The 25,553-nt window shown below is 47.8% G+C and overlaps 2 protein-coding genes across 5 annotated transcripts in view; both read right to left on the minus strand.

Annotated features, from left to right (window-relative positions):
* Positions 1–13,706, minus strand: part of LOC137333960 (transcriptional regulator QRICH1-like) — a 60,464-nt gene extending 46,758 nt beyond the window's left edge. Inside the window, exons 1-3 of one of the 4 annotated variants that reach the window (XM_067998331.1) lie at positions 13,599–13,692; positions 11,786–11,858; positions 2,906–3,217 (exon numbers count right to left, since the gene is read on the minus strand). In XM_067998331.1, coding sequence (XP_067854432.1) covers positions 2,906–3,196 — 291 coding nt within the window. In that variant the 5' untranslated portion in view covers positions 3,197–3,217; positions 11,786–11,858; positions 13,599–13,692. Of the gene's footprint in view, positions 1–2,905; positions 3,218–11,785; positions 11,859–13,031; positions 13,206–13,598 lie in introns of those variants that run through there. The other 3 variants (XM_067998330.1, XM_067998328.1, XM_067998329.1) reach the window with 3 other exon arrangements.
* A 10,003-nt stretch (positions 13,707–23,709) lies between these two features.
* qars1 (glutaminyl-tRNA synthetase 1) overlaps positions 23,710–25,553 on the minus strand; it is a 49,683-nt gene continuing 47,839 nt past the window's right edge. Inside the window, exon 13 of the mRNA XM_067999055.1 lies at positions 23,710–24,281. Within this exon, the coding sequence (XP_067855156.1) occupies positions 24,231–24,281 (51 nt within the window). The 3' untranslated portion in view covers positions 23,710–24,230. The remainder of the gene's footprint in view (positions 24,282–25,553) is intronic.

Genomic DNA, 25,553 nt, shown 5'->3' on the forward strand with positions numbered 1-25,553 from the left:
ATACCCCAGATCTCTCTGTTCCTGTACTCCTTTTAGAGTTGTGCCCTCTAGTTTATATTGCCTCTCCTCATTCTTCCTACCGAAATGTATCACTTCACATTTTTCTGCATTAAATTTCATCTGCCACGTGTCCACCCGTGCCACCAGCCTGTCTATATCCTCTTGAAGTCTATCACTATCCTCCTCACTGTTTTCTACCCTTCCAAGTTTTGTGTCATCTGCAAATTCTGAAATTGTGCCCTGTACACCCAAGTCCAAGTCATTAATATATATCAAGAAAAGTAGTGGTCCCAGCACCGATCCCTGGGGAACACCACTGTACACCTCCCTCCAGTCTGAAAAACAACCAACCATTCACCACTACTGTTTCCTGTCCCTTAGCCAATTCTGTACCCATGTTGCTACTGCCCACTTTATTCCATGGTCTGCCATCTTGATAATAAGCCTACCATGCGGCACTTTATCAAACGCCTTTTGAAAGTCCATATACACATCAACTGCATGGCCCTCATCTACCCTCTCTGTTACCTCATCACAAAACTATCAAAACTGTTCATGATTTTGAACATCTCTATCAAATCTTCCCTTAACTTTCTCTGGTTCTAAGAAGAACAACCCCATGCTGGTGGACCAGGAGTTTTAGACAGTGCAACTCTATCACCAGTAGATAGGACCTGGTTTCATCTAATAGAAAGGGTCAGCTTGGCTCATATGGTAGCAAGATCACACAAGTCAAATGATCGTGGATTCAACCCACTCTATGACCGGCGGATATAATCTAGGCCGACAATTCAGCGCAGTATTGAAGGAGTGATGCACTGTTCCAAGTGCCCTCTTTCGGCTGAACTGTTAAAGCATGGCGATCTGCAATTTTCAGATGGATGCAAGAGACCTCACAGCACTATTTGAAGAGCAGCAGGGAGTTCTCCATTGTCCTGGCCATCATTCATTGCTCAACCAACACCACCAAAATCAGATTATCTGGTCATTCATTTACTTGCTGTTTGTTGGGCCTTGTTGAGTATAAATTACCTACATTACTGCGACTGCCTTCAAGAGTTACTCATTTACTATACAACAGAAATCCTGGGGACATGGAAGGCACAATCCTAATGAAAGCTCTTTCGTTCCTAAAATCAGGTACAAAACCTCCCTTTTCGACCACTTCAGCAAGGCATAAAATGAATGCTTGAACTGCTTGATCAAGACCAGTCATTTTCTAAACATCCATCACAGTGGCTAGGAATCATTTGGCCACTTACACGTTGTAAAACCTCAGGCTGGAAGCCACCTCTTTAGAAGCATGGTAGCAGGCAACATGTCAACATAGTTACTGAAATTTATTAAGTCAAAACATAGCAGAGAAATATAGCTGTGCAAGGCGGAGGAGCTGAAGTACGAATTCATTATTTCCACGACCGAGACCATACTGAAGCCAAGTACTGTCGCCGTCATGAAGAAGAAAGTGACTAACATTTAAATGATTTGTAAAAACAAGAGTTAGTGCCAGTGATAGTAGGCTGCCCAGCCCTGGGCCCTCCATTTCACTACAATACACTTCTGCAGCTATCGATCTGTTTAACCACTCCCTCATGTCCACTTTTGATGCCCTTGCCCCCAGTAAAACCTTCACTCTCTCCCATACCGGCCAATCATCCCAGTGCGGTTCCCCATCTTCAGTCCCTGAAGTCCATGGGGCGCAGACATGAACCTATCTGGCACACAACTGGTTTAGTCATTCACCACCAGATGTAGCTGGATCACATCATGCATTATGAGGCTGCTCTATCCTCTGTCAAAATCACACACTAATCCAGGATCATCCTGGAGATGAAAGGTAACCCCTGGCTTATTTTCTCCATTGCCAACCTTCTCTGAAACCCCTCATTCCTGCTCCCCCCACCAAGTGAGAAGCTTACGGACATCTTTGCCGCTAAGATGGAGACGATCTGCCCCCATAGCTCCCCGTTTCGCCCTAAACCGGTCTTGCTCAAGTTTCTCCTCCATCTCTCCACATTATGTCTCAGAGCAGATCTTGTCCAAGGAAGTCACCTCCTACTCCCTTGACCTCATTCCCACTAAACTGTTGAGAATCCAACTTGCCTTCCTGGCCCCCATGCGACCAGACATTGTAAATGGTTCCCACTCTTCAGGTACTGTCCCTCACTTTGAAAACAGCCATCAACCCCCTCCTCAAAAAACTACCTGTCATCTCTCAGTCTTCACAAACTACCTGCCCATCGCCAACCTCCCTTTCCTCTCCTAAGTTCTTGAAAGTGTTGTCGCCTCCCAAATCCGTACCCATTTCTCATGCAACTCCATGCTTGAATCTCTCCATATCAGGTTTCCACATAGCACTGAACCAAAGTTACAAATGACATCCTCCTTGACTGTGACCACGTTGCATTATCCCTCCTCGACCTGTCTGCAGCCTTTGACACGGTCGACCACACCATTCTCCTCCAATGCCTCTCTGCTGTCGTCCATTTCAGTGGGACTGCCCTTGCTTGGTTTAACTCTTACCTAACCAGTCGTAGGCAGAGAATCACCAGCAATGGCTTCTCTTCCCGTTCGCACAGTGTTACCTCTGGAGTTCCCCCCCAAAGGATCTATCGTTCCACCCCTTTCCTCATCTACATGCTGTTGCTTGGCGACATCATCTGCAGATGTTGGGTTAGCTTCCACATGTACGCCGACAACACCTTCTCAGCTGCAAATCCCAAAACACATGTTCTAACACATGTTCTTGAGCCTGGCCTGCAGCAGTCATTTTAGTGCTATTCATTTTTAAATCTCACCCACAATCTCCCACTCTGAAATCCCAAATTTAAACTTAGACATGAAATTCTGGACATGCCACTTATCCAAACCTCTGCAGTTAGACACGTACATTCTGAGCCCATACCTGGATGTGCTGTGCCTGTTGCTGGATCTGCTGCTCCTGTTGTTGTACAGTCGATGTTACAGGACACGCAAGCTCAAGCAAGGACCCAGCCACCTCGGTGCTGTCTGTGTAGATACAGTTTCCGCCCTGCTGGTACACAGTCGTGGTGGTCTGCTGGAATTCCTGCAGGGCTTCAGATCCTTTTGCTGTCAGTGACTCCAGGAACTCCTTCATTCTGTGTTGGGGGATAGTGCGTGCTTTCAACCGAATGTACTCCTCAAATGACATAGTGTTATCCAGCGAGTTATTCATGGTTACAGTTTCCCTGGATTCCTAGACAAAGGTTTTAAAAAAAAATTAAGGGTAGATGATCTGCTTCTAGCAGCTCGTTACTCAGAACTCCAAGCAGGATACGCACAGAATTGGCCCAGGTTAGCAGGCTTTTCCTCAACAGACAGCATTTTGCCTCAAAAGCAGAACCTCTGTCAATTAAAGGAACTAAACACAGAAAACAAAAAAGTGAACAGTATGGCTAGAACTTGCATATACTGTGTCATAGATGCACTGAGCCTCCACAGTTTTAGTCTGATCCTCATCTTCCAATTTCTTCATGAGGCACCAGCTGCATTGTACTTTGTGACTGCTGCCACACTCACTCAGCTCCCAACAGGACCAGTGCTATATCTCCCTCCCCACCACGATACACGAGTGCCTCTCTCTAGGAATCTAGGAAGCCTGGCTAACAATGGTCACTCCTAATCATAGGAAATAGAACCACAGAAAAGATACAGCACAGAAGGGGGCCATTCGGCCCATCGTGTCCGCGTCTGCTCGAAGAACAACCAGGTGCCCATTCTAATCCCACCTTCCAGCACCCGGTCCGTAGCCCTGCAGCTTACAGCACATTAGGTGCAGGTCAAGTACTTTTTAAAAATAAAGTTGAGGGTCCCTGCCTCTACCACCAATTTGGGCAGCAAATTCCATACACCCACCACCCTCATGTCCCCTCTAATCCTTCCACCAATCAGCTTAAATCTATGTCCTCTGGTTCTTGAACTCTCCGCTAGGGGAAACAGGTACTTCCTGTCCACTCTATCTGGGCCCCTCATAATTTTGTACACCTCAATCAAGTCTCCCCTCAGCCTCCTCTGCTCCGAGGAAAACAACCCCAGCCTATCCAATCCTTGCAGATGAATGAATGTCTTTTTGCAGTATATCAGTACAGCTGTGGGGTTATTTAGTTGGCAAAGACAAGGTCTGCATAGACTGCTACTGCACAGGAACAGGCCATTTGGCCAATCAAAGCTGTGCCGATATTTTTCTCCATGAGCTACCTCACCTAATCCCACTGTCCTGCTCACACTCCATATACTTTAAGAATCTTTTTACATCTATCTAATAATTCTTTTTAAAAGTTTATGGACTCTACTTCAACATGTGACAGAGAATTTCAACCACACCCTCCAGGTAAAGAAGTTTTTTTCCAGCTTTCCCCTTTAATTCTTGGTGATTATTTTAAATTTGTGCCCTCTGGTTGACAATCCATCACTTCTTGAAGAGCGCCATCACGTCACCCCTTAACCTTCTCACCTCTAATGAAAAAAGCTCCAACTTCTCACGTCTCTTTCATAACTAACCCTTCATTCCTGGTAAATTCCTAGGGAATTTTTGCCTCACCCTTTCCACTGCTTTTGGAAGAGGCACTGAAAACTAACCGTATATTGGAGGCCAATAGTCTTAAGTGGCTCTTCCAAATATTATGAGGGATGTTCAATGTTTTAGGATTCCTTAAAAAGGCAAATATCACAGAGCAGGGGGAACTACTTCTGCTAGGCTCAAATACATCAATTACAATCAATCTCTGATAAAAAGCGCCTCGGCTCTGATGATACTAGAGGGCTGCATCACCTGTTTCTTTTTATTTCTGTGGACCCAAGAGCTCCAATCATACACCTGTGCTCCTCCAGCACTGGAATCTGGCAGTAACACATTTTGAAGGGGTTGTGGGTGAACTACATTTTCTGGACATGTTCAGCCACACTAGACAGAGAGAGACCACCATAAAGATCCTCAGTGCTATTATCACAATCTGCCTGCATCCAGACATCTGGGGAATTTCATCTTGACCAAAAGGACCACAAATTCTTTGCTGAAACCAGGAATAGTTTCTTCAGATGTACATCACTTTGGGAGTACAGTGAAAAGTAGACTTGGACAACTTTTAGATGGGTGCGATTTGGAGATATGCATTAGTTCCTGGGGACCTGTACTTTCAAGCTCCAGGTCCCCAGGTTAAAGGAGTGGAGTCTAATTGTGAGCCTGTTCAAGTTTAGTATTGCACCCCTACACTAACTCCTGATAAAACAGCCATAAGTACTCCAAAATTGCACCTGCTGCGTATTATTGATAAATTGGAGTTCTCTATATATCTATGTTGCACTGCACGGTGTCACAATCTATTTCCCTTGTTCCATTGGGTACAATACCATTATATATAGTGTCTATATCCAGGAGTTTTTGTAGCAGGTGGCTTGATGCATCTTTCATTATGCCTGAGCCCGGTCTAAATCCTAATACTGCTTATATACAGATATCACCTAGGCTACTGCACACACAATCTGCATCACTGCAGGGTATAGTTCTTTTAAGAAAAAAAAAATCAAAATTGGAAGTTAAAGTAGTACATTCACACTTGAAAACTGCATTTGTAATCTTTAAAGCACATTTTCACAGTAACAGAAAATTAAACTTTTAGCTGCAGTTGAAGGATCAAGTGTGTCTGATTCCAATTTTCCACTCAAAGTTTTCAATTAAAAAAAAATTAACCAGCTACCTCAGAAATTGAAAAAGCACGCTGAAGCAAATTTTCAAACAGAAGATAGATATCGTGGGGTGAATACTTGACTGCTAGTCACATGCAAGAAATCCAAATCACAACTGCAGTACAAGTTAGCAACAATAACTGCTTCACACATCAGTGCTTCCACTAGCAGGCCCATCTGGGACATGGAGAATTGAACAGGGGCATTGGATTGTTTTCTGATATGAGCCCCCGGGGAGAGGGAGGGGAACAGGTGTACTTTCTCTTGCATCCTGTTAAATTCTATGTACCCCAGTGCGCATTTTATCTACCACACACCCTGCTGGGATTGATTTAATTGTTTTTTAAATTTAAGAGGCATCTAATGCCGAGCCAAGGCGGGTGAACAGGTTAATGCAACAGTGTTAGCAGAAACACAGTCTGTGATTCAGAGCCATTATAGTCACATCAGGGAATAGCAGAAAATGAAATCTGATAGGATGGTGATGATGGAGCCACAACAGAAAGGGAAAAAAAACAAAGCCAGAGAGGAAAATTAGGAGGCTGCTCTGTGATAATTCCAGCAGCGCCATGGAGAACTGACAAACTGAAGGACACAATGTTACCGTAAATACAACACAAGATGGACAAAGCCAAGATGAATTCCACCAAACAATGGGTTAAGCTCGCCGCAAAAAGTCAAGCAAAGATGTTCTCAACCATTTAAAAGGTTTAGAGTCATAATAAATTGGGATGGGGGGGGGGGGGGGGGTAAGGGAGGAAGGCAACATGAATAGGCTGCAAACAAAGTCTGGGCTCACAAACAAAGAGTATCCTATACACTGCAAACCATACTCAGCAACAAGTCAACACTTTTAGGAGGAAAAGGGGAAGGGAGAAAATTGGTTTTAAAAAAAACAATATTGTGCCACGTTTATTGGAACCGACCATGGAACAAGCAATTTTGTTAGCTACAGGAGTAATATTGCATTTCTACTGAGTGATGATGCTCAGTATGGGTACTGAGTAGAATGGTTCTGATTGCACATCTGCTTCTCAGTGGGACAGCTCCTCAGCCATAATATTTAGCTCACATGTGCATGTGTCAGCCACTGTGTTCAAGCACAGACGTCCCCTCCTCTCCCACTCACCTGACGAAGGAGAAAGCCTCCGAAAGCTTGTGATTTTCAAATAAAACAGTTGGACTATAACCTGGTGTTGTAAGATTCCTTACTCCTTTACTGAAGGCATTAAATTACACTGGGATTATGGACATCAGGCACCTTGACTCCTGAACCCTGCCAAGAGTGTCATCTTGGTACGTGAGCCTAGAAGATAAGCACAGACTACCCATTTGACTGGAATATCACTAATCTGTTCTCACCCAATGTCCAGTTTCCAGCAGATCACAGGGTTGTAAGTCAGGAGTGGAAACCCTGGCTGATTCTTTCTTCTCTCCTCCCACACCAAAGTCAATCATAGACTCCCAGTGGGGCTCTGTTTGAGGGAACCTCCTACTTTGTATGGCTCAGGACACCACACAATATAGTTATCCAATCGCAGTGAATCTATTTTGTACACAGAATTGGCAGCACGACATGAAGCATTAGCTTCCACAATGACAGGAAGATTTAATGCTGCAATATTTTAACTTGCACTCTCAGCCTATTAAAACTCTGACACCTCTCAGTAACATGAGCACACACTGAGTTTCCAACATAATTACAGTTCTTTAGGGTCAAATGTAACAGTGACACACAAACTCAATATAACAAGCAACTCACCTGCTGCTCAAAAGTTAGCTATGTTGATTTTAAAAAAAGGAAATCTCAAACTTATGGTTATAGCCAAACTCAAAGCTGTGGCCAAAAATGACAAGGATCAAATCATGATGGAAAATGAAAGCAAATCCCCCAGACACCTATATACACATTGGACACACTAGCCAGGATCAACCATCACAGCATAGTCCTATCGTCATTACTTTTCATCTTTACAGTACAAACATCCGAGACTGGCACCCCCACAAAAGTTTGAGTTTCCTATTTCACCATCAAGCCCCCCTCTAAAAGTCACCTTTAATTTGTAAGTCCAAGTTACAGATCTCCTAAATGTCTTCAATGAGGATACATACAGACATACCAACCCCCATCCCACCCCCTCAGTCAAAAAGTTTCAATTTATGAATTACAGGAGATGAGTGGAACAGATCCAAGTTCCTGATACTAACTGGATGGATGAAAACACACCAACTTTGGTTGAAGGTTGTGTTAAATTACTGACTCAAGTTAGTTTAACATAAGTGCAATTGACATAGAACTGAGAACTTGCTGATTAATAGTAATTCCACATATTTCTGGTTCAGTTTAAAATCCGTCTCATCTTATTACACGGTTAGTGGGCCAAATGTTTTCTTTGAATCTCAGCAACAGTTCAAATGCTCACTGATGCCAAATCAGTCAGCAATAATCAAATAAGTTCTCATTTGCAACAGCTCTTTGGCAAAACTTATTTAGTATTTCTGTCTGAAGTGTATTGCGTCATCTCTGGAAATCCCAAGATCCAATTTATTCTGCAACAGCTTCACAGGAAGGTGGACAAAATGCATTATTGATGCGTTAAAAATGGTCGCTTTTATAATGCAAGTACCCCAATACATTCCATGCTCCATTCTCCATTCTCAGTCTCAACTGGGGCAGCAGTTAAGGGCTTTACAGCTGGCCTCGGTACACGTGAACTGGAGGAATGAAAAACAAAATGAAGATTTCCAAACCAGTGGCCCCCTGAAGTGTTCATGTGTGGACGCAGCAGAGCAGCAAGTCCAGCTCTGATATCCTGCACTCCGTGCTCACACACCAATGGCAGTCCGTTGGGCGAGGTTTACCAGCAGCATTTGATGTTTTTAGGGGGAAAAAAAGAGAAAAACTATAAAAAGGCCCCCCGTCCAAAAATGCAGAAAGCTGGTGAACTTCTACTCCAGCAGAAGAATAGCTCTCGACATACATACTTAAAACTTGTGCTCAGAACTTTTATTCATTCTCTGGACGTGGGGCACTTATTGCCTATCCCTTGTCGCCCTGAGAAGGCGGTGATGGACCCACTCCTCGAACCGCTGCGATTCTTGTGGTGAAAGGGGAGCAGTTTGATACATCTGAGGCCACTTCAGAGGGCAGTTAAGAGTCAACCAGGTCGGTGTGGGACTGAAGTCACATATAGGCCCAGACTGGGTAAGGAACCAGTGAACCAGTTGGGTTTTTTTTGGAAAAAAATGACAATCCAACAGCTTCATGGCCACTTTTACTAAAACCAGCTTTTTACTTACAGACTGTTAAAAAAAAACTGAATTCAAATTCTCAGCAGGCCAGTCATAAAACTGCTACACTATGCCAGGTGACATTTTTAAGGTTAGCAAATACCTAAATGTCTGCTTAGCTCTTCAACATTCAAAACGTAAAGATTATCCAGTGGGCTACTTGGGATTTTAGAAAACAAATGGACTTTCACCATTTGCAGTTGATGTGAAGTCACTTAAGTTCTAGACTTCCCTACAGTTTCACACCAACTGCCAAAATTCAAATGTTTTGAGTTAGTAAATTGAAATCAGTTTTCCAAATGAGAAATTGAGGTGAAGAGCTAATGTCCAGCCTTATGGCACCACCTAGGGACCCGAGTGGAAGCCGAAGAAGATCCAGATCTCCTCCGTTCCCTTCAATGCTGCAATCAAAATCTTGTTTATTTCAATTCCCTAGACAGCTTTTAGCCACGATGCCCACCTATTGCCTTTGGTAGCTCCTTAATGCTTCATCTATGTTGAGGTTCATTCTTGACCTCAACAGCCATATAAATACTGTGGCTACAAGAGCAGGTCAGAGGCTGGATATTCTGCAGCGAGTGACCCACCTCCTGACTCCCCAAAGCCTTTCCACCATCAACAAGACACAAGTCAGGAGTGTGATGGAATACTCTCCACTTGCCTGGATGAGTGCAGCCCCAACAACACTCAAGAAGCTCTACACCATCCAGGACAAAGCAGCCCGCTTGATTGGCACCCCATCCACCACCCTAAACATTCACTCCCTCCACTATCTCCGCACAATGGCTGCAGTGTGTACCATCCACAGGATGCACTGCAACAACTCGCCAAGGCTTCTTCGACAGCACCTCCCAAACCCATGACCTCTATCACCTAGAAGGACAAGAGCAGCAGGTACATGGGAACAACACCACCTGCACGTTCCCCTCCAAGTCACACGTCATCCCAACTTTGAAATATATCGCCGTTCCTTCATCGTCACTGGGTCAAAATCCTGGAACTCCCTTCCTAACAGCACTGTGGGTGAACCTTCACCACACGGACTGCAGCGGTTCAAGAAGGCGGCTCACCACCACCTTCTCAAGGGCAATTAAGGATGGGCAATAAATGCTGGCGTTTCCAGCGACGCCCACATCCCATGAATGAAAAAAAAACTATCTTCTCTGACCTCAGAATTATCACAGCTCCTCCACCACTAAGTGATCTACAAGAAGCAGTTTCCTCTTCTATGCCAAATACTTCAAACCCCATTGAAAACACTACCCCTCTAACTGGAGACACTTCTAACCCCTCTTGCCCTCCTGGGCAGTTAATTACTCTCTCACTGCTGACACACAATTATGGTGATTGCTTGTCTTGAGCTATCCTCTCATTCTTCCCTACATTATAACAAAGACTGCACTTCAAAAGTACGCACTGGCAGCCCCCTCCACTCTCACCCCCAACAAATGCGAGGAACTCACGGACGTCTTGTCACTAAGTTTGAGACCATCTGTTCAGCTGCCTTTGCCGCATTCCCCTCCCCGCCACCTTACCCATCAAGCCAAACCTCCTGGAATGTTCCCTCCACCCGAGCCCTGGATCCACATCTTTCACCTGTTTCTCGATCATTCCCTCTCCGAGCTCATCACCTTCGAGACCCACCTCCTGCTTTCTTGACCCCATTTCCACTAAACTGCTTATCACCCAATTTTCCTTCCTGATACCTATGCTAGCTGGCATTGTAAATGGCTTGCTCCTCTTTTCAAAACTGCCATCATCACACCCTTCTCTTCAAACCAGTTTCCGATCTCTGGCATCATCCTGCATACGATGATTTCAAAACCCTTTCTACAATGGGGTGCCCAATACTGCACACACAGTATAAAGTCATTAGTTCTTTTCTATTGTACTCTATGTCCCTGTTCATAAAGCCCAAAATTCTACTGACTTTTGTTACAGCTTTATAGGAACAGGAGGAGGCCTTCCAGCCCCTCCTGCCATTCAATTCGATCATGGCTGATCAGCATCTTAACTCCATTTACCCACCTTGGTTCCATATCCTTTCCTTACCTGACAAAAATCATTAATCTCAGTTTTAAAATTTTTCACTGACCCTCAGCCTCAAGTTTTTATTTTAGGGTGGGGAGAGAGTTCCAGATTCCCACTCCCCTTTGTGCGAAGAAGTGCTTCCTGACATCACCCCTGAATGGCTATGCTCTAATTTGAAGGTTATCTACCTGCACTTTCAGGGAATTATGTATTTGAACCCCTTGGTCTCCTATCCCTTCAGCGTATACTTCCATTGCACCTATCCGCCCATTCCACTGACATGCTTAAGTCTTCCTGAAGTCTTTTACAGTTCGCCCCTCACCATTTGCCAAACCTCATTTTTTTGGAGTCAGCAAATTTAGAGATTGTGTTTCCTATCCTAAGTCCAAACCGTCCACATATATATCAGGATCAAGTGGTCCTAGAACTGACCCACTACATTCAACCCTTTCCCATAGAATTACAACACGGAAGCAGGCCATTCAGCGCAACCAGTCCTCATCAGTGTTTATCCTTAAAAGTTGACACCGTCTCTGCTTTAACACAAACCCTGTCCATCAACCAATTTTCGAGCTAGGCTGCTATATTTCCTCTTATACTATATGGCTGAATGTTTCTCACAAGCCTCAGGTCACTTCATTGAATGACTTCTGAAAATCCATAATCCCTTTACAGACTGCACTCTCTATTTATCAAATTGGTTACTTCTTCAAAAAAACTCTTTCGCCTTGTCCCTCAGGAAAAAAGTGATACCAACCTTGAGTTTTACAATCCTGTAGATTGTAACCCGAAGAGTGACTGAAAGAGCCAAGGAGTTCCACCTAAAGGTTCTGGGAAAGAGTAGAATGAGAGGTGATGTGATGAACGATACAGTAAGTATGCAGGGTGAAGGAAGGCTGTTCAGAGGAATGAGAGAGAAATGTTCAGATGGGCAGACTTCAGTAGCATCAACAAAATTATTTTTTCTTTCTTACTAGTTTCTGTACCAATGTGGCATAGAAGTCACATTATATCAACATTGAATCTACAGTATAATTAACCCAAAAGACTTGAAACACATACCAACGATGAGATATGCTTGTATACACCTCGATTTTAAAATTCTCATCCTTGTTTTTGAATCCCTCCATAGCCTCACGCCCACCCAATCTCTAACCTCTTCCAACCCTACCACCCTCCGAGATCTCTGCACTCCTCCAATTCTGGCCTCTTGCGCATCCCCCAATTTTCATCGCTCCACCATTGGCGGCCGTGCCTTCAGCTGCCTCGGCCCCAAGCTCTGGAATTCCCTCCCTAAACCTCTCCCCCTCTCTCTCCTCCTTTAAGTCACTCCTTAAAACCTGCTCCTGTCCGAATATCTCTTTACGTGACTTGGTGTCAAATTTTGTGTAATCACGCCCCTGTGAAGCGCCTTGGACCTTAGAGCTCTGAATTAATGCAAGTTGCTGTTGTTATAGGAACAAAACAAACCTCTTCCCCCACCTTTGAAGGGGAAAAGCAACATGTTCCCGGGGTTTGGTGCTACCCTGACCGGGCGACAGTGGCGAGCACCAACTGGAATCAGTGTTTACGGAGAGCGGCGTGTGTCGGTGCTGTGAATGGTGGCAATGCACTGGTGCTGGTGCTTTGTGGCGGGTCAGGCGGCTGGTGTGTGGGACCTGCCGTCCACTCCGCAAAGCATCAAACTTACATTAATCAGCCGAGTAAGTAGTGACTGTCCTGGGTGAAGGGGGGGAATCGCTCCGCTGGCAGCAGCGGCCCGAGGATGAAAGTTCACGACTCTTTGTGGCGACGGTAAATGGTCGGTGGGTCAAGGCCGGCTGGGCAGTGACACCCGGGCGGTCTCTGGGAGTCTCCGCACTGGGCGGGAAGGGCCCGGTCCGGCGCCCGGCGGGTCCTCGGGCTTTGGCCTGGGAGTTTGGGCGGAGGAGAGGGGGGGGGGGGGTGAAGGCGCGATGTGGAGCGGGCCGGACCCCTGCAGCCTCTGGGCCCGGTAAACTCACCGTGCTCCCGCTGTTGCATCAGCCCCAGGAACAGGCTCAGTGCGAGGTGGTGGCGGCGGCCGCCTTTCTCCCCCCCCGCGCCCCAGTTCACCGATGGTAACCGCCGCTCCAGCCCGCGGCCTAGCGCCAGGCCGTCGCTCCTCGGTGTCGCCTAGCCCCGCGATACCGCCCGAGAGTTGCACGTTGCCGCCTGGCCGTGACCAGAGGGCGCGTGTTGTCGGGGACGCGCACGCTCTCTAATGGGGGGGGGGGGGGGCGGGAGCGCGAGCGCGCGCTGTCCAGTGACGGACGGGGCGGGAGCGCGCATTGGCGGAGCCGGGAGCGCGCACGCCGATCACACCAGCGCGCTCTTGCTCGGCGCTCGGGCCAAATGCGCGTGGGCGGCGCGCCCCCTCCTCCGCACCGGGTCCCCGCGCCCGCAGCTGGAGCCCGACAGGTACCGCCGTGCGTTAACGCGAGGCGCGAGGCCCGAGGCTCGGAGCGGGAGCCAGGCCCAGGCCGCGGTGAGATCCTCCGCTCGCCTCACGCCTCCGATCGGCCGGGGCCTCCCCGGCGCCGGCCGCTTACCTCAGCCCGCGGATGAGTCTCTCCGCCGCCGCCCGGGGCCTTTTATTGTTTTTCTTTCCTTCTAAAGCTCGCGGAGCGCCATCTTCCAGCCCGCCCGCCGCAGCCAATCAGCGCCGTCCGCCCGCCGCAGCCAATCAGCGCCGTCCGCCCGCGGGAACTCTCGCGAGGCTTCAGTCCCGCCCGACGCTGGTCGGGTTTGTGGGCGGAGCCTCTCCCTGGACCGACAGGAGGGTCAGTGAGGGAGGGTCACTCTGTGAGGGAGGGTCACTCTGTCCGAGGGTCAGTGAGGGAGGGTCACTCTGTCCGAGGGTCAGTGAGGGAGGGTCACTCTGTCCGAGGGTCAGTGAGGGAGGGTCACTCTGTCCGAGGGTCAGTGAGGGAGGGTCACACTGTCCGAGGGTCAGTGAGGGAGGGTCACTCTGTCCGAGGGTCAGTGAGGGAGGGTCACTCTGTCCGAGGGTCAGTGAGGGAGGGTCACTCTGTGAGGGAGGGTCACTCTGTCCGAGGGTCAGTACTGAGGGAGGGTCACACTGTCCGAGGGTCAGTACTGAGGGAGGGTCACTCTGTCCGAGGGTCAGTGAGGGAGGGTCACTCTGTCCGAGGGTCAGTGAGGGAGGGTCACTCTGTCCGAGGGTCAGTGAGGGAGGGTCACTCTGTCCGAGGGTCAGTACTGAGGGAGGGTCACTCTGTCCGAGGGTCAGTGAGGGAGGGTCACTCTGTCCGAGGGTCAGTACTGAGGGAGGGTCACTCTGTCCGAGGGTCAGTACTGAGGGAGGGTCACTCTGTCCGAGGGTCAGTGAGGGAGGGTCACTCTGTCCGAGGGTCAGTGAGGGAGGGTCACTCTGTCCGAGGGTCAGTGAGGGAGGGTCACTCTGTCCGAGAGTCAGTGAGGGAGGGTCACTCTGTCCGAGGGTCAGTACTGAGGGAGGGTCACCCTGTCCGAGGGTCAGTGAGGGAGGGTCACTCTGTCCGAGGGTCAGTGAGGGAGGGTCACCCTGTCCGAGGGTCAGTGAGGGAGGGTCACCCTGTCCGAGGATCAGTGAGGGAGGGTCACCCTGTCCAAGGGTCAGTACTGAGGGAGGGTCACTCTGTCCGAGGGTCAGTGAGGGAGGGTCACACTGTCCGAGGGTCAGTGAGTGAGGGTCACACTGTCCGAGGGTCAGTGAGGGAGGGTCACACTGTCCGAGGGTCAGTGAGGGAGGGTCACACTGTCCGAGGGTCAGTGAGGGAGGGTCACGCTGTCCGAGGGTCAGTACTGAGGGAGGGTCAGACTGTCCAAGGGTCAGTGAGGGAGGGTCACCCTGTCCGACAGTCAGTACTGAGGGAGGGTCACACTGTCGGAGGGTCAGTACCGAGGGAGCGCCGCACTGTCGGAGGGTCAGTGAGGGAGCGCCGTGCTGACTGAGGTGCCGTCTTTTGGATCAGACGTTAAACCGAGGCCCTGTCAGGCCTTTCAGGTGGATGTAAAAGCTCCCACGGCAGTGTTCGAAGAGCAGGGGAATTCTCCCCGGTGTCCCGGAAAATATTTATCCCTCAACCAACATCAATAAAACATTATCTGGTTATTATCACATTGCTGTTTGTGGGAGCTTGCTGCGTGCAAATTGGCTGCCCTGTTTCCTATAACAGTGGCTACACTTCAAAAAAGTACTTAATTGACTGTGATGTGCTTTGGGACGTCCTGAGGTTATGAAAGGTGCTATATTAATGCAAGTCTTTTTAAAGTTAAAAAAGCAAAGAACTGCATAATTAACAAAAAAAAGGGTTTGGAGCACAACAGTTTTTTTTCAAAAAGTAGCTCCGCAGAGTTGGAGACCATTGAAATTGGAGTTTTTTTTCTTCTCAAATGGTTGATTCTCTTTTCCCTCCCTCCCACTCGGTATTGGCACTTATATGTACCTCACCCAAACAACCGTGCTGTGCTAGATGTGTATGTTCAGCTATAGGGGGAATCACAGCCAACCCAGTCCTATCCTCATGGTGCACTTTGTGATCAGGCTCAGGAACTCTTGCTGATTTTTCCTCTTCACAGTGAGGCCAATTATAGTAACAAGATGAGGTGTGAGGAAAACAGACTCTGAGCCAGGGAGAGGTTCAGAGCATTGGCCAAAAGCTTGATTGAAGAGATGGGTTTTGAGAAGGTTCTGAAAAGAGAGGGAGGCGAGAATGTTTAGGGAGGGAATTCCAGAGCGTAGGTTCTAGGCAGCTGGAGGCTGCGCTGCCAATGTGCACCAAAGAACATAAGAAATAGGAGCAGGAGTAGGCCAATCGGCCCCTCGAGCCTGCTCCGCCAAAGGAAGGCAGATGCACAAAAGACTCGAGTCAGAGGAACCAGGTAGGGGGACTGGAGGTGGTCGCAAAGGATATGGCAAAGCTATTAATGGATTTAAAGAGGATACAGTTTTTAAAATTAATGCATTGGGGGGTGGGAGTGATGGGTGGGCAGAACTTCAATGAGTTGAGTGGGCCATTCAGCCCTGTGAGCCTGGTCCACCATTCAGTTAGATCATGGCTGATCCATGCCTCAACTCCATTTACCTGCCTTTGATCCATATTGCTTGAAACCCTTATCTCACAAAAATCTATTCATTGACCCAGAATCTGTCTTTTGGGGGAGAGAGTTCCGGAAGTAAACGATCTTTGTGATGGAAAGGATATGAGGTCTAAAACTGAACTTGGTCGAACAGGACATCAAAGTTGTGAACTGTCAGGTTGAGTCTGAGACATTTGCCATGGAGAAAGACGGAATCATTGGCAAGGGAGCAGTGTTCATGGCCTGGGTTGAAGACAGTGGCTTCGGTCTTCTGTATGTTGAGCTGGAAGAGGTTCTTACTCAGCCAACACTGGATCTTGGGGCAAGGAGTTTGACAGCACAGGGGCAATCGAGAGAGGGGTGGTTGAGAGGTACAGCCGGATGTCACTGGCATATACGTAGAAGCAGACCCATGTCTGCAGATAATATCGGCAAGGGGTTTAGATGAGGAAGAGGAAGGGGCAAACTAGATTCTCTGGGGAATTTGGAGGTGACAATGTGAGGGTAAGGAAGAGAAGCCATTGTTAGAGATACACTATCTATATTTGGAGAGGCAGGAATGGAACAGTGCAAGGGCAGTCCCACAAAGTTGGATGACAAAGGAAGTGTTGGAGGACTAGGAAGTCACAAAGGATATTCTCTGTGACTGTGATTTGGGCTGTTTCAAGGGTGGAATCTAGACTGATGGAATTAACACTGAGTTATGGGCAAGATGGGCACTGAGCTCGGAGGTGACAACACCCTGAAGGAATTTTGAGGGGAGCAGGTTGGTGCCTGAGAGGAAACCATTGGGCACAAAGGGCAGTTGGGTGGTCAGAAGTTGTGTGGAAAGGAAATTGTTGGGACTTGTGCCAAAATTGGGAGAGCTGTCCCACAGACTAGTCAAGCAACAGCCTGACATAGCCATACTCACAGAATCATACCTTTCAGCCAATGTCCCAGACTCTTCCATCACCATCCCTGGGTATGTCCTGTCCCACCAGCAGGATGGACCCACCAGAGGTGGTGGTACAGTGATATACAGTCAGGAGGGAGTGGCCCTGGGAGTCCTCAACATTGACTCTGGACCCCATGAAATCTCATGGCATCAGGTCAAACATGGACAAGGAAACCTCCTGCTGATTACCACTTACCGCCCTCCCTCAGCTGATGAATCAGTCCTCCTCCATGTTGAACAGCACTTGGAGGAAGCACTGAGGGTAGCAAGGGCACAGAATGTACTCTGGGTGGGGGACTTCAATGTCCATCACCAAGAGTGGATCGGTAGCTCCACTACTGACCAAGCTGGCCGAGTCCTGAAGGACATAGCTGCCAGACTGGGCCTGCGGCAGGTGGTGAGCGAACCAACACGAGGGAAAAAACTTACTTGACCTCGTCCTCACCAATCTACCTATCACAGATGCATCTATCCACGACAGTATTGGTAGGAGTGACCACCGCACAGTCCTCGTGGAGATGAAGTCCCGTCTTCGCACTGAGGATACCATCCAACGTGTTGTGTGGCACTACCACCGTGCTAAATGGGATAGATTCAGAACAGATTTAGCAGCTCAAAACTGGGCATCCATGAGGTGCTGTGGGCCATCAGCAGCAGCAGAATTGTATTCCAGCACAATCTGTAACCTCATGGCCCGGCATATTCCTCACCAACAAGCCAGTGGATCAACCCTGGTTCAATGAGGAGTGTAGAAGAGCATGCCAGGAGCAGCACCAGGCGTACCTAAAAATGAGGTGCCAACCTAGTGAAGCTACAACTCAGGACTACATGCATGCTAAACAGCGGAAGCAATATGCTATAGACAGAGCTAAGCGATGCCACAACGAACGGATCAGATCAAAGCTCTGCAGTCCTGCCACATCCAGTCGTGAATGGTGGTGGACAATTAAACAATTAACGGGAGGAGGAGGCTCTGTAAACATCCCCATCCTCAACGATGGCGGAGTCCAGCACGTGAGTGCAAAAGACAAGGCTGAAGCGTTTGCAACCATCTTCAGCCAGAAGATGGTAGTGGTTGTTGGTGGCCAATCATCTCAGCCCCAGGACATTGCTGCAGGAGTTCCTCAAGGCAGTGTCCGAGGCCCAACCATCTTCAGCTGTTTCATCAATGACCTTCCCTCCATCATAAGGTCAGAAATAGGAATGTTTGCTGATGATTGCACAGTGTTCAGTTCCATTCGCAACCCCTCAAATAATGAAGCAGTCTGAGCCCGCATGCAGCAAGACCTGGACAACATCCAGGCTTGGGCTCATAAGTGGCAAGTAACAATCATGCCAGAAAAGTGCCAGGCAATGACCATCTCCAACAAGAGAGAGTCTAACCACCTCCCCTTGACATTCAACGGCATTACCATCGCTGAATCCCCCACCATCAACATCCTGGGGGTCACCATTGACCAGAAACTTAACTGGACCAGCCACATAAATACTGTGGCTACAAGAGCAGGTCAGAGGCTGGGTATTCTGCAGCGAGTGACTCATCTCATGACTCCCCAAAGTCTTTCCACCATCTACAAGGCACAAGTCAGGAGTGTGATGGAATACTCTCCATTTGCCTGGATGAGTGCAGCTCCAACAACATTCGAGAAGCTCGACACCATCCAGGACAAAGCAGCCCGCTTGATTGGCACCCCATCCACCACCCTAAACATTCACTCCCTTCACCACCGGCGCACTGTGGCTGCAGTGTGCACCATCCACAGGATGCACTGCAGCAACTCGCCAAGGCTTCTTCGACAGCACCTCCCAAACCCGTGACCTCTACCACCTAGAAGGACAAGAGCAGCAGGTACATGGGAACAACACCACCTGCACGTTCCCCTCCAAGTCACACACCATCCTGACTTGGAAATATATCGCCGTTCCTTCATCGTCGCTGGGTCAAAATCCTGGAACTCCCTTCCTAACAGCACTGTGGGAGAACCTTCACCACACGGACTGCAGCGGTTCAAGAAGGCGGCTCACCACCACCTTCTCAAGGGCAATTGGGGATGGGCAATAAATGCCGGCCTCGCCAGTGACGCCCACATCCCATGAACGAATAATAAAAAAAGAATCTTGTCTGGACCTCAGACAAGAGAGACCTGGAGATAGGAGTGAATACGTGGAGAGATGGGGGTTCAGGACTCCAGTGGGTGGGATACTGGGGCCTGGGGCAAAGGAGGAGACGATACAGGGCTGATTGCACGGATCTTGGTGTCAAAGGATTCCACAAGCTTCTTGCACTTGATGTTTCGGGTGGGGGGTGGGGAAGAGTGCAAGGGAGATGGTTGGTCACAGAAAAAAGGAGTCTAGGGTTATCATTGAGCTCGGGGGTGGGGGGTGGTGACCTGGAATAATTTTGGGAGAGGAGAGCGAAACATAGTTCCACCAATGCTCTGATCTTCCACAGCCTGTGGATTAGGTCTACACTGGATAATCCCAGCAAACTGCAACGAGAGCTTCAGGGAACTGTACTATAACACTGTGGGGCAGCTGGGCAATCACATTTTATTTGTTTTTTTATTTAAGAAGTGAATCTTGACACCTGTGTCAGCCAATGAGTTGGAGACGAGATGGGACTTCCAGCAGTGTTTTACAGCAGAGTCTATTTAAACAGAGTCTCAACTAACTACAGCAAACAGAATTCATGACCGAAACTACAGCAAATCTCCCAATAAAAGCAGGATTATTTCTCCAACAAATTGCAGTGAGTGGAGGATAGTAACTTAATACAAATTCTGAGAGTAAAATCAATCCCAGTCACTTACAGCAGTGCGGTCTCCAGGCATGATTGACAGGGGAATTACCCAATCATCTCCATTCTGGCTGGGACTTGTGATGTCACTATATGCAGCCTTTTCTTTAACCGATAATTTTCCCACCTATCAGGCATGGTGAGTGTTTCCGGGCATATTGACTGTAATGCATCATCCCCTCCTCCCTCCTCTGGGGCTCAATGGATAGCAGTCACAAGCAGGATCCTGAGTTGATTTTGTTTTAATAGATGAAGGGGCACATGTTCAGATCCCTCATAGACAAACCTCACCTCATCAGTGTCCACATGAGCAGTTTCTAGCAGGGCTCAGTTCCATTTGCGAACTCCCTAGTCCATGTGACTGAAGCTCTATCTGCCCCCCTCCCCTGGGATTTATCTGCCTCTTCTCTGGCTATTTGGGGTGGAATTGCCTTGTAGAGGGGCAAATATTTCCATCTTACTCTCAGCTTCAGGTTTTAGTGCTCAATCTCACTTTGATTCTCTGTTCACCCAACCAGTGTAATTTACCAAGGTCAGACTTTGCTGTGTACAGAAAATGTAATCAACACACTGCAGACCAGTGCTGAAAAAAGCATCTCATGGGCTGGCATTTAAAAAAAATTCATTCTTGTTATGTGGGCGTCACCGCCAAGGCCGGCATTTATTGCCCATCCTTAGGTGGTGGTGGGCGTTCTCTTTGAGCTGCTACAGTCTGTCTGGTGAAGGTGCTTCCACGATGGTGTTAGGAAGGGAATTCCAGGATATTGACCCATAACGATTATACGTCCACGCCAGGATATCACCGCCCTTGTCCTTCTCGATGGTGGAGGTCACGGGTTTGGGAGGTGCTGTTTCAGTAACCTTGGTGAGTTGCTGCAGTGCATCCTGTAGATAGTATAACAGTGCAGACACAGTGTGTCAGTGATGGAGCGGATGGATACTGAAGATGGTGACGGGCACTGATGAAGCAAACACAGCAAGATCCCCAGACAGATGAATAACCCACTCATCTGTTTTTTTCAGTGATGTTGGTTGAGAGATGAATCTTGGCCAAGACATTGGCAGAACTCCCCTGCCGAGGATCTTAAACTCTCAGTAAAACAGAGGCCAGGTGTCTCGGCATAAAATTTAAGCTAGTTTTTGGGGCCATTAAATGGCTCCTAGCTGGCTTCAGATATCAGGGTTTAATTCTAGTCATCCCTTGACAAGACAATGTAACCCAAACTCTGCCTGACAAATTGGCAATAAGCTGGTGAATCTACCTCCTGTCCAGAGATATCTTTGGGGCTTAGATCTTTGTGCTCATGTTAGTGGTGGAGTGAACTCTTTCTGGCCACCCGTTGACCACCTCACATGTTTAGGACCTTGGGTCATTGTCCCTCCCTATCCCAGGCCACTGAGGCAAATTACCGCACCCCTCCCACCACCCTGCCCAAGGTCAACTAACTCCCTACACACCCCTGTTCTTAATTTTCTTTAAGGAACAAAGTATTTCTCAGTAGCTGATTGCAAAATGCTAATTTCAATTGAAAATATACATGAAGACAGCAGATATGTAGTACAGTAGGAAGTGGGTATCACTGGCAAGACCAGCATTCATTGCCCATCCCTAATTGCCCTTGAGAAGGTGGTGAGCTGCCTTCTTGACAACTGAGTGGCTTGCTATACCATTTCAGAAGGCAGTTAAGAATCAACCACATAGGCCAGACAGGAAAGAACGGCAGGTTTCGTTCCCTAAAGGACATTAGTGAACCAGATGGGTTTTTATGACAATCCGGTAGTTTCATGGCCACCGTTACTGATACTAGCTTTTTATTCCAGATTTTATTTTAATTAGCTGAATTTAAATTCCCCAGCTGCTGTGGCAGGATTTGAACTCATGTCTCTGGATTACTAGTCCAGTAACATAACCACTCTGCTACCATACCCACATTTTGTGCAGTAGAGCAGTAAATGCTGGCGCAGATGTGTAGTAGAGCAGGAAGTGCTAGTACAGATGTGTACATAGGAACAGGAATGGGCCATTCAGCCCCTCGAACCTCTTCTGCCATTGAATCACATCATGGCAGGACATTAAAACACAGAAAAGGGATAAATAAACCTGAGGTGTAAAAAACTGGAAAAGAAGAAAAAATTTAAAAATAAAACTTCTCAACAGTAAACATGATGGTGCAGTCTGTGAAAATTTTGAGAAACAGAGCCTCTGAAAGTGGTGAATTCAACAGCTGGAGGCTGCAACTGGATCTAGACTAAAAGCATCTTGTACACCATAATCTCTCACTGCAGTGCAGCAGCTATTGTGTTCAACAGGTGGTGTGTGACAGGCAGAACCATGACATCTTTAACATTGAAAACACCAATCAGCACCACCTACTGGCGTGACAGGTATTGCAGGTAAACCTGGACACTTTTATAATGAGATTTACCATAAGAAGTTGACATAGGACTTTCCAATGCGTTCTGAAACGGAATGTGCGGCCCTTGTTACCGGATTTTATATGTAATAGATACGCACTAGAATAAGATTTTATATTTTAAAAAAAAGTTATTTAAAGATCTTTTTTCACTACCACTGCTTGGATTTTTGCAGAACCTGGTTTACTTTAAGAACAGAAAATGCTGGAAATTCACAGCAAGTCAGTCAGCATCTGGGAGGAAAGCTGCCGACGGAAAAAATGCTGCAGCCTCTCGGAGTCAGGCTCGGGCTGTGTATTTCCAGCATTCGGTGCTTTGCGTTGATGTTAATTTTTATGAACATAGGAACAGGAAGAGGCTCTAATTTTAAGGTTATGTCCCCTTGTTCTGGACACCCACCAGAGGAAATAGCTATCTACCCTATCAAATTCTTTAATCATCTTAAACACCTCAATTAGATCACCCCTTAATCTTCTATACTCGAGGGAATACAAACCCAGTCTATGCAACCTGTCCTCATAATTTAACCTTTTTAACCCCGGTATCATTCTGGTGAATCTGTGCTGCACCCCCTCCAAGGCCAATATATCCTTCCTGAGGTGCGGTGCCCAGAACTGAACCCAGTCTCCAGATGGGGTCTGACCAGAGCTCAGTACAACCGATGCATAACTTCCTCCCCTTTATATTCCAGCCCCCGAGATAAAGGCCAACATTCCATTAGCCTTTTAAATTATTTTTTCGTACCTGTCCACTTAATTTTACTGATTTCTGGACCCCTAAATCTCTGCTCATCCACAGTTCCTATCTTCTTACCATTTAGAAAATAATCTGATTTATCTTTCTTAGGTCCAAAGTGAATGACCTCACACTTCCCCACATTGAACTTCATCTGCCCCAGTTTTGCCCACTCACTGAATCTATCAATGTCCCTTTGTAACTTTCTACTCCCATCCACACTATTTACTGTACCACCTAACTTAGCATCATCAGCAAACTTGGATATATGGTTCTCTATTCCTTCATCCAAATCATTTATATAGTGAAAAGCTGAGGCCCCAGTTCAGATCCCTGGGGGACACCACTAGTCACATCCTGACAATTTGAGTACATGCCCATTATCCAACTCTCTGTCTCCGACCTCCAAACCAATTCCCTACTCAAGCCAATAGGTTGCCTCCAATTCCATTTTTGTTAACAGTCTCTTACGTGGAACCTTTTCGATGGAAATCCATATAAATAACATCCACTTTTAGCAGCTGTACAGCGCCAGCCTGGTATCTTAACCACCATCACAATCGCCGACACTGTGGCACGGTACAGCGCAATGCAGCGCGCAAGATACGACGCAATGCAGCACAACATGGCACCAGTCTAGCATCTTAGTACAGCGATACCATCATAACCACTACCATGGCGGCACATACAGGGCTCCGAAAATTACTCTTTTATTTCAGCAAACCATCCTCCCTCTCTCTCTCTCAGGTGTTGACTTCCAGCACTTTGTTTTTCCTTTTTACTTTTCAACTCTTTGAGGCTTTTTCAAAAACTTATCACGATACAACCAGTCGATTTAAGTCATTTTCCTGCAGTTTGTTGTCTCTCTGTGCGGGTTTAAATCCAGATCACAGCCAGTTAAAGTGACTCAGGTTCTGGATATCAGTGGGGACGGGACAGATTACCCAAGTTTTACAGAGTGCGGTTATTTTTGAGAGAGCAGAAAAGCCATCGTTGCGTCGACTTAATTACTGAGCTGATTTTTGAATTAATTTAATGTGTGACGATCCAAGTGCAAACACAGAGGCTGCAGCAGGTTTCTGCATTACTTTAAACTTGGTCTTACTCCTTTCACCAGGATGTAGGTCAGGAAGATACTGCGTCTTTAGGTAAAAATAAAATGTTTAAGCATCTGGGTGGAGTTTTCAGAAATGAGCTGTGTGGACCTACAGCACTTCAGATCTTCCCAGGATCTTCTCTGAGCATCACTGTCCTGTTAAACACCAACTGCAGAGGAAGAATGAAAGGGAAACTCACAGGAGTTAACTCAAGACAGTAATTTGTATAATTAAGCAGAGGTTGGATGTCCAACAATGTGCAAAATGGCTTAAACACCCGCTCCCTCCCCCACCCGCCCCCTCCCCCACCCGCCCCCTCCCCCACCCGCCCCTCCCCCCACCTTAAACACCCGCTCCCTCCCCCCACCTTAAACACCCGCTCCCTCCCCCCACCTTAAACACCCGCTCCCTCCCCCCACCTTAAACACCCGCTCCCTCCCCCCACCTTAAACACCCGCTCCCTCCCCCCACCTTAAACACCCGCTCCCTCCCCCCACCTTAAACACCCGCTCCCTCCCCCCACCTTAAACACCCGCTCCCTCCCCCCACCTTAAACACCCGCTCCCTCCCCCCACCTTAAACACCCGCTCCCTCCACCACCGGCGCACTGTGGCTGCAGTGTGTACCATCCACAGGATGCACTGCAACAACTCGCCAAGGTTTCTTTGACAGCACCTCCCAAACCGCGACCTCTACCACCTAGATGGACAAGAGCAGCAGGCACATGGGAACAACACCACCTGCACGTTCCCCTCTGAGTTACACACCGTCCCGAGTTGGAAATATATCGGCTGTTCCTTCATCGTCGCTGGAGTGACGTGTCTGAGGGTGATGGTAACACTGGTGGAAACGTAACCCCATGTTCACCGGGCACTGCTGCAAAGAGTGTGTTTGGAGTTTCTGTCCCAGGCTGGGGCACCTGTTATTTCCCCACCAGTTACAGCCAATGTCCCTGAACCCGGGGAACACTGTGGCCACAGTTTGACGTTACGAGAAACGAATGAGGTGAGATTATAATTTACATTAGACCGACATCAAAAGTGACTCTGATGCGAGTTGATATCCCGTTATTGCTAATAAATAAAATGTATCATTTAGCCAGTGGTGGACTGGAGAGCACTGGTGAGGGTCCCCTGACTCGAGACACAATGACTGCCCTCCAGGGACAACAGGCACTAAAAGGAGTTGGTGGAAGGATTAGAGCGGATGATCGAGGGAAGAGGTAGGTTCTGGGGAGGCCTTGGATGGAGGGGAGGGGGTTTGGGGAGAGAGTTCCAGAGCACTGTGGCTGAAGGAACTGCCTCTGAACATGGAGAGGGAAAGGGGGAGATAGAGGGGGAGTCAGAGGTAGGGGACAGAAGGAAGGGGAGACACAGACCAGAGTTGGAGCAGCACAGGGGGAGTGTGGAGGTATGGGCTGGAGGGCAGGGACGGCCATGAA

Source organism: Heptranchias perlo, chromosome 17 (assembly GCF_035084215.1).
Source record: "Heptranchias perlo isolate sHepPer1 chromosome 17, sHepPer1.hap1, whole genome shotgun sequence".
NCBI lineage: Eukaryota > Metazoa > Chordata > Chondrichthyes > Hexanchiformes > Hexanchidae > Heptranchias > Heptranchias perlo.